The following is a 9,528-nucleotide window of genomic DNA, read 5'->3' on the forward strand; positions in this document are numbered from 1 at the left end:
AGGGGCAAAAGAGCCAAACTCCACGCGAAATCAACCATTTGCCCCGCCGATAACGGCGTAATGCTGCGAAATTGATGTACAGAACGGCGTCGTTTTGCTTCTTATCCAGCCACTCCAAACACTCCATGTCTTCCTTCCACAGATTCGATCCGATGGCGTCGTCGCCGCCGCCGTAAATCTCCTTCTCGAGAAGCTGGAGGGGGCCGATCGTGTAGACGGTGTGGAATCTGGATCTGACGGCGGAGAGCACTTCCTCCTCCAGCTCGTCGAATGTGTTGACATGTTCTGTCTCCAATTGCACATTTTCCAACCGTCTTTTTTTTTTTTTTTTTTTTTTTTTTAACGTATGAAGAATGTAAGTGAATAGACTCTTTTGCCCCTTTAAAACTCACGTGAAAAGCACGTGCGTAAGATTCCGGTCAAAATGGCTGGAAAATTCCAATTTTGAGGCATCGTGCAACAAAAACCGAAGTTTAGGTAAGAACATGCAAATTTTTTTTGTTTGGGGGGCAAAGTTTTGTGCAAAACGGCCATTTGTTTAGGGGGCAAACTGTTTTTTACTCTAAAATTAATGGTAAATGAAACATACTAGTATCAAATAACAATTTTATTCTATCATATTTATTTTTATTTTTAAGGGTTAAGACAATTTCGCAGCATTGCTCAACGGTTAGACACGGCCATGGGCCGGTTTTGGGCCCGAAACCGGCCCGAACCGGCCCGTCCTACCTGGGACGGGCCCGGTTCTGAAAAATGGTGAACCGTGAACCGTCGGGCCGGCCCGGCGGTTCACCCGGATTTAAAAAAAAAAAAAAAAAAACAAAGCAAATAACGGCTAGTGAACCGGCCCGGGTGAACCGACCGTTATTTACTTTTTTTTGAATTTTTTCCCCCCAATTTTTCCTATAAATACCCTCACACCACAACCCAATTTTTTTCCCCCCAATTTTATTTCCTTTTTCTATTTAAAAGTACTTCTTTTAATTTACTTATTCATAAAATATTTCAAAAAATCTTTTTAAATTCGAAATCTTTAAAATTTTGAATTTAAAATTAAGTTCAAGTCTTTTTATTTATTTTCTTTTCCTTTTTCTATTTAAAAATACTTCTTTTAATTTATTTATTCATAAAATATTTCAAAAAAAAAAAAATTCAAAATTTCCGGGCCGACCCGGAACCGGCTCGGATAGGCCCGGAACCGGCGGGCCGACCCGGCCCGCTGAACCGCCCATACTACGGGCCGGTTCCGGTTCCGGAAAATGTGAACCGTGAACCGGTTTGAACCGGCCCGGAACCGGCCCGTGGCCGTGTCTATCAACGGTTCTGGACTCTGAACAGAACCCAGACCCGATGACCCGAGACCCGGAAATTAACGCATCAAAGTGAAGAAAATTGAAATTGATTAGCAAGATCCAGAAGCCATTTTCGCTATTAAAAAACAAAAAATCCAATCTTGAAATAAAATGAGGGGAGGAGACGGTATACTAGGGGCGAGAAACAACATCAGATCATCATCAGAGGCAAGCATTCTTAGAATTCGAACTCAGTTTCTAAAAAGACGAGAAAAATGGCTAGTGATTCTCGGAGTATTACTGCACGCAGTTTACATGCTCAGCATTTTCGATATTTATTTCAAGACCCCTATTGTCCACGGCATGGAACCCGTCCAACCACGTTTTTCCGCCCCAGCTAAACGCCTCGTACTCCTCGTTGGTAACTAACAATTGCTCTTTTTATTTTTAATGTAAAGTTGCATTGCACGTAACCTGTTTGATTAAATGACCGAACTAGTACATTGTTTTTTTTTTTTCGATTGCAGCGGATGGTTTAAGAGCAGACAAGTTTTTCGAGCCCGATTCAGACGGGAATTACAGGGCGCCGTTTTTGAGGAGTGTGATTAAAGAGCGTGGTCGTTGGGGAGTGTCGCATGCTCGCCCTCCTACTGAATCTAGACCTGGACATGTTGCTATTATTGCTGGTTTTTATGAAGATCCTAGTGCTGTTACTAAAGGTAATTAACTTTGCATGTAGATCATTACTTGTTTATTTCCTATTTTAGTTACTGGATACTGTTTCAATTTAGGGTGGAAAGCGAATCCAGTGGAGTTTGATTCGGTGTTTAATAGGAGCCGGCATACATTTGCATTTGGCAGCCCAGATATCATTCCTATATTTTGTGGTGCCTTGCATCATAGCACTTGGAACTCTTATCCACATGAATACGAAGATTTTGCAACTGGTTTGTTTCTTTTTTTTTCGCTGAGCTCGATTCTTATTTCTTATGGAAGTACACATATGACTTCTCGTGATATTTTTTGTTTATCTTGTATGCATGCAGATGCTTCGTTTTTGGATGAATGGTCATTTGACCAATTCCAGAGTCTTTTGAACAGGTCTAACGAAGATGCGAAATTGAAGCACCTTCTTCAGCAAGATAATCTTGTTGTGTTTCTGCATTTGCTCGGTTGCGATTCAAACGGTCATGCTCATCGGCCCTATTCGCCCGAATATCTGAATAACGTTAAGGTTGTTGACCATATTGCTGAAAGAGTTTATAATCTTGTTCAGAGTTACTTCAAGGACAATTTGACAGCTTATGTTTTTACAGCCGATCACGGAATGAGTGATAAAGGTTGAGCATGCCAACATTCAATCATAAATATTGTCGCTTAGAAGCCGTACGAATGCTTTGCTCAAAATTCTTTAAATACTATGTATTTTGGGGTGTTAACATGCTGACAGGTGTCGTTTCATGATAGGAAGCCATGGAGATGGGCATCCCACAAACACTGACACTCCTCTTGTAGCTTGGGGATCAGGTGTTCGACAGCCTCTACCAATTTCTTCTGAAAACCATCATCATCATCAAAATACTGTTCGTTTTGTTGATGATCATGTGCATGACTCACCTACACCATCCGATTGGGGTCTTGATGACTTAGAGAGACTGGATGTGAATCAAGCTGATATTGCACCTTTGATGGTTGTACAATTTATTGACTAGTAGGATTTTCAGTTTTCACATGACTCTCATTCACTATGCATCTACTTAACGTTTTTCTTTGAAACTTTTGACAGTCAACTCTTCTAGGTTTGCCAGGCCCTATTAACTCGGTTGGAAATTTGCCACTTGAATATGTTCATTTAAGTGAGGTGAGTTGGCGATGGTAGTTTCTTTTCATTTAAGTTTGAGCCATGTGATTTGTCTTTGCAAATCAGAACTCCATCTGATTTTGAATGGACTAAAGAGGTGAAATAATGTGTCCACCAGGTAGAAGAAGTTGAAGCTGTGCTGGCTAACACAAAACAAATTCTCAATCAATTTCTTCGGAAGTCGCGTATCCTTTATACTGAGACACCAATTGGTTTTTAATTCCTAACTTTTGCTTGGAACTTTTTCACTTCAATAGAAGCTCTTACATAAGATTCTTTTTTATTTAATCTCCAACTTAAGTCATGAAATTTCGTTGGACGATTTGAACGTTATGGCCACTTGTTATTGAATTATCAATTTTGCAACAATTTTCTTGACTATTTCATTAGACTTAAAACAGTCAAGCTCATTAAATTTCAAGCCTTTTAAACCCTTGGGCAATTATACTTTGGTATTGGATCAAATTGATCATCTAATATCCATTAGAGACTCTGCGGCTGCAAAAAGGCTATCTGAAAATCTTCGAAGCTTGGCACTAGAAGGGCTTCATTATTTTCAAACTTATGATTGGTTTATGCTGATGACTGTAATTTCTCTCGGCTATCTTGGATGGATGATCTATCTGATACTCCATGTGTTGCAATCTTATACTGCATTACCTGAATCTTTTTTGAGAAAGGATCAGTCAGTTTATTCAAGGACAAACACCTGGAAGGTAGTTAAACTGATTGAGATAGTAACTACCTCTTCTTGATTCTTCTGCTTCCGTACATTAAGTTAAAAGTTTTTTCTCCCTTTACAGGTATACTTATCTGGATGTCTCCTGATGGGATCAATGTGTATGATACTGCTTGTGGAACATTCTCCTCCTCTCTATCATGCATATTTTGCTATGACGATATTTCTTTGGGCCCAAATCTGCTGTGAATATCAGTTCTTAAAGGCATTGTGGAGATACATGCTTGGGAGAGAAATTAGTTACTTCGTGAAATTTTTGGCCTGTTTTATTATATCAGTGGTCATTCTCGAAATCCTGGTATGTAGCATATTTCTGATATTAATCCCTCAACTATCTTGGTCATTCTGAGCACTTTGAATATTGTCTCGATTTATCTTATCTTATTCTACTTTATGCAGGTGAAGAGTTTCATGGATAGGAAGATCTATACTTGGAGTTTCTTGCTTGTTGGAGTTATTGCTACTGTTTATCTTCTTCGCTCAATACCATGGGACTCAGGAATACCAGTCTTTGTATGGCTAGCATGTTGGTTTTTGTCCGTCTTTACTTTGATGCCTGCGGAAATTCCAGATAATACTAAACTAGTGTAAGTTTTTTATTTCAAATAAAGCTCTTTGCCTTTTCCCAAATAACCAACACAGACCGATCAATTGATCAATTTTCTAAAGTGCCTTCACCAATAAGCCGTGATCTGAATGAATTATTTTTGGCGATCTTAGTGGGAATAACAGTTTATTTCTGAAAAAATATCAGTTACATATCGATTAGTAAGCTAATTTTTCAAGTAATGCCTCTGGATACAGTGACTAATACACAGGATTTTTATAACTCATCGCTATGTTCTTTTGTAGAATTTTTAGTGGATTCATGATTGTTATAATTGGAGTAGCAGCAAGATATCTGGATGTGTATGCCAGAGAGAGCAAATATTTATTTTGTCTGACTGATGACATGAAGAACTCAAAATCCAATGTCCTTTTCCTCTTTCAGGTATTCATGTGATGCATCTATTTTTCCTTAAAGTAATTATTTTTGCTAGATATTTAATTTGAAACTTTTACTTCAATATAATAGGTCTTGCTGGTGTTTTTTTCCTCGATTATGGTGTCCGTGTCAACATCTCATAGAGCAGAAAAGCAAGAATTGCTTGCGCTACACCAACTGATAAATTGGTCAATTGCTGGTACTAATGCCTCTTTACTCTAATTTATTTGCATTCGGCATCTTTTTCTCAATTTTTGTCGTTGTTGTTTCTTTTATAGGCGTATCTATGGTTCTCCCGCTCTTTTCACCTGCTGCTGTCTTATCTAGACTTACTTCTATATATCTCGGTTTCGCCCCTGCGTTCCTATTGCTGTCCATAGGGTACTTCACATTACCTAACTTTATAACTTGGGACAGAATAAATAGTTTTACGGATTAGGAGATTTTGTATTGGCATTCTGGTGATCTTACTGTATTGTGAAACACATGCAGGTACGAAGCTGTATTCTACGGTGCTCTTGCTCTTGCACTTATGGCATGGATGCTTTTCGAAAATGTTCATCTCTCTATAAGTAAGACGAACAAATCGTCAACTTCTATCAAGCCTACGGAGGATAACCTCGTTTTGACATCCGGCGATAGATACTTACAGTTATCCGATATGCGAATTCCACTAGCATTTGTGAGTAAAAAAATAGATAATTCACAAAAAAAAATTTGACTTCACTCTGAACTTTTAAATAATCACGGTTCACAAAAACCCGTTTCACGCATTTCAAATATTGTTCTGCTTGCAGATGGTCTTCTTCAACATTGCATTCTTTGGAACTGGTAACTTTGCAAGTATCGCGAGTTTCGAGATATCTTCTGTTTATCGATTCATCACAATCTTCAGTGTGAGTACAAAAAAAGATTCTAATCTTTTATTTATCGATTCATCACAAAATTTTGCAAGTCTATGTTATCTCAGCTGTTTGGTACTAACTCGAGATTATTTGGTATTTGCTGCAGCCATTTCTGATGGCAGCCCTTCTTATTTTCAAGTTACTGATACCATTTTTGCTTGTCATGTAAGTATATCTATTATTGCTTCATATCGATTAGTTCAGTTTGCTTTCAGTTTTTCGCCTCAGCTAAAAACTCCACCGATTTAAAAAACGAAATGCAGATGCACGTTTACTGCAATTACCAAATTGATCAGAGTTCCGCTACTGGGATGCTATTTTCTTGTCATAATATGTTCCGATGTCATGACAGTTCACTTCTTCTTCCTGGTACCGTCTCTCGATTTCTTTATCGAGCCCCGACTCATTTTCATCGTAAAATGTTCGACTAAATGTTTGTATTTGTTTGACAGGTGCAAAATACGGGAAGCTGGATGGAGATAGGAAACAGCATAAGCCATTTCGGAATAATGAGTGCACAAGTTGTGTTTGTTCTATTGCTTTTTGCTCTCACCAGTGTTTACACCAATGACATCCAAACTAGATCCTCTAAGCGCCTTTCCCACAAAGATATGTGATTTTTAATTATTATTCCTTTTTTTAAAACTCCAACTTGTTACTCTGATTTTCAAATATTGGCGCCATTTTTTTTTAATTGTGGAGGGAAATTTTGTTTATTATCAGTTTTACAGCCATTTCTTATTTACAGTTACTGCATTCTCCACTCTTAAATCCAAAAAACAGATACAAATAAATATGTATGTAAAAGAATACAAGATAAAGTATATTAAATAATTAATATATAAATTATAAAGTTGAAGGAATAATAATAATGGTTGGGGGGCAATGCTACATGATACTTTTTATTTATTTATTTATTTAAATATAATATAGGAGTATTTGTTTAGGAAAACAGAGCTTTATTAGAGCATGATACACCATGTGATGAGGGCAGAAGACAAGGTTAAACATTTTGTTTCTCATCTCTTAATTACGATTTTGACCTTTCTCACACATCCCTAAATTCTCATTTTTCTGAATCCCAATACAGTGTCAACCCACTTGGAGTTTCACTCACCTCCATTTATTTATTTTTATTTACAGATTTTTCTAATATTTATTATTTGTATATTACTTAATTATTTGTTTAAAAAAAATAATCAACTTTTTATCCAGCCATAATAATAATAATAATATGAAAGCCACCGACTCGCCACGTACACACTGCTCACAAAAGCAAGTGGACCCCACATCCAGCACACACTACCCGTGATTGGTGGATAAGAGTGTGGCGCGTATCCTACACACGCCTACGGAATTTTAATACAGCGAGTGTGTGTCCCCATCTTTTCTTTTAACACTAGGCTAGCTAAACATCCACTGGACACTACTAAAATCCTCTTTCTCTCTCTTCAGTCTCTTCCTAAATCCAGTTAGAGAGAGAAAGTTTTTAACTCTCTGTTATCACAATTAAGAGAGAGAAAATAAAAAAGGTAACTATTTAGTATTAATGGCTTCGCCGCCGCTGCTTCTACTCGCACTACTTTCCGCATTCTTCTTTTTCAGCCCAACCGTACACAGCTCCCAGCGCCGTCAGCCGCCGCTCCTCACCACCACCTACTACACCAAATCCTGCCCTAGATTCGAGCAGATCGTGCAGGACGTCACCACCAACAAGCAGATCTCCTCCCCAACAACCGCCGCCGCCGCCCTCCGCCTCTTCTTCCACGATTGCTTCGTCGGCGGCTGCGACGCCTCCGTCCTCATCTCCTCCACTCACTTCAGCAAGGCCGAGCGCGACGCCGACATCAACCTCTCCCTCCCCGGCGACGGATTCGACGTCGTCGTCCGCGCTAAGACCGACCTCGAGCTCACCTGCCCCGGCGTAGTTTCCTGCGCCGACATCCTCGCCGTCGCCACCCGCAATCTCGTCGTCATGATGGGCGGCCCGTACTACACCGTCAAATTGGGCAGAAAAGATGCCCTAATTTCACGCGCCTCCGATGTGGAAGGCAATCTCCCACGCCCTACAATGCCGATGGATCAGATGATTCGAATCTTCAACACCAAAGGATTCTCCGTTCAGGAAATGGTGGCTTTAACCGGGGCCCACACAATCGGATTCTCACACTGCAAGGAATTCAGCTCCATTTTATACAATTACAGCAGGACACTACAATCCGACCCGGCATACTATCCCGAATTCGCCAAATCGTTGAGAAGCGCGTGTGCCGATTACACGAAAAACCCAACGTTATCGGTGTTCAACGATATAATGACTCCGAATAAATTCGACAACATGTACTACAACAACATTCGAAAAGGATTAGGGCTTTTGTCGTCGGACCACACATTGAGCTCCGATCAAAGAACAAGGGGATTTGTCGAGCTGTATTCGACGAATCAGGACGCATTTTTTCAGGCATTCGTTAGAGCAATGGAGAAGCTGAGTGTTTACGGCATCAAGACAGGAAAGAACGGCGAGATTAGGCGAAGGTGTGATTCCTTTAACAACAATTGAATAAATTATATAATTTACAGCTGCTGTTTTGTTTAATTTGTGTTGTTTCAATACTATATATTTTTTTTTTCTTACAAATTGAATTAGTGTGGTATAATTTACTCATGTGTTGTGGGAAGTTGAGATATATATAAGTTTATGTTGTGTGTATGTATACGGAATCGTTTCAAGAAATTAATTAAGATGATGATATTCATGAGGTTCATATACTTGATATTTGCAATGTTGGGGAGTGGTGCTTTCACTTGTGCTATTGTTTATCAATTATCATAAATTAATAATATATATGTACTATGTAGTAATTGATTAGATGAATAAATAACATTGTTTAAATAATAATTTCTGTCGATACTCGATAAAAATGTATTAAATTATTAATTAAATAATTTAATATTTCGCTAAATTAACGGAATTTTGTTGGTACCAACTAGTGTATTAATTCATTGAGTAACCATTATTTATTCATTTTTTTTCTTCTTCCCGATGGAGTTGTTTATATGTGGAGAAATGAACTGATAAATTGCGGGTTAAGTGAGGCTGCTGCTTCCTGGATTATCGGGTCTTGATGCTTTTTGACCATTCAAGAAAATGAATTTTGGCTAATTAATTTCTTGGATGTTGTTATTAGTTTTGCTAATCACACACATTTGCACGTTGTATTAATTGCATGGTTTGAGACTTAGAGTTCTCACTTCTCAGTAATTAATATCATTCTTAGTAATATTAAAGTACTCCTAGATTGCCAACTCATTGACAATAATTAATCGACACCTTTTACGCGTATAGCCATTAAATGTGTGACAAAAAATGGGTTAAATCATTACAAAAGCATCCAAATATTGTTTCGTATAATTCGATTTGTTCAGTACATTGGCTGTATTTTTCAGCATCCAAAAATGGGTTCACAACAATTTAAACAGCTGTATTTGGTCACCTTCTACATTATCAGGCCCACACTATTTAGAATATGTAAGCATCAACCCATGGGCTATGTATGCTGGCCCATTACTAGGCCCATACTTCAAAAATCCACTTCAATCCATCCAAGAAAGTTATAGAATTAGAGCAACTATTTATGCACGCTGCCTCTCCTTTCCAACCATGAAATCTAATCTTCTTATTCTCTCTCCTCTCGCTATATCACTGCATTGAATTCCCTTGAAACAACCCAACTGACAGAATCATC

At 38.4% G+C, this 9,528-nt stretch overlaps 2 protein-coding genes across 3 annotated transcripts; both read left to right on the plus strand.

Annotated features, from left to right (window-relative positions):
- Window positions 1-1,314: 1,314 nt before the first annotated feature.
- LOC105969010 (sulfatase and phosphatidylinositolglycan class N domain-containing protein) lies at window positions 1,315-6,504 on the plus strand. Of its 2 annotated transcripts, XM_012993732.2 has the most exons (18): window positions 1,315-1,713; window positions 1,820-2,011; window positions 2,084-2,239; window positions 2,339-2,632; window positions 2,760-2,983; window positions 3,079-3,153; window positions 3,272-3,338; window positions 3,544-3,869; window positions 3,957-4,190; window positions 4,292-4,479; window positions 4,745-4,883; window positions 4,968-5,076; window positions 5,156-5,258; window positions 5,370-5,559; window positions 5,675-5,773; window positions 5,889-5,947; window positions 6,046-6,151; window positions 6,235-6,504. In XM_012993732.2, exons 1-18 carry the CDS (start codon window positions 1,464-1,466, stop codon window positions 6,397-6,399), a joined length of 2,976 nt encoding a protein of 991 aa, XP_012849186.2. In that variant the 5' UTR covers window positions 1,315-1,463; the 3' UTR covers window positions 6,400-6,504. The 2 variants fall into 2 exon arrangements, with proteins under 2 accessions (XP_012849186.2, XP_088677602.1); XM_088821476.1 differs by having other exon boundaries at window positions 1,317-1,713; window positions 2,084-2,632.
- A 679-nt stretch (window positions 6,505-7,183) lies between these two features.
- Window positions 7,184-8,565, plus strand: LOC105969021 (Peroxidase superfamily protein). The gene has a single exon (XM_012993745.2). The coding sequence runs from the start codon at window positions 7,332-7,334 to the stop codon at window positions 8,340-8,342; it is 1,011 nt and encodes a 336-aa protein (XP_012849199.2). The 5' UTR covers window positions 7,184-7,331; the 3' UTR covers window positions 8,343-8,565.
- The last annotated feature ends 963 nt before the right edge of the window (window positions 8,566-9,528 follow it).

The sequence above is a fragment of the Erythranthe guttata genome, chromosome 8 (genome assembly GCF_056151865.1).
Source record: "Erythranthe guttata isolate IM_541 chromosome 8, IM_541, whole genome shotgun sequence".
Classification (NCBI taxonomy): domain Eukaryota; kingdom Viridiplantae; phylum Streptophyta; class Magnoliopsida; order Lamiales; family Phrymaceae; genus Erythranthe; species Erythranthe guttata.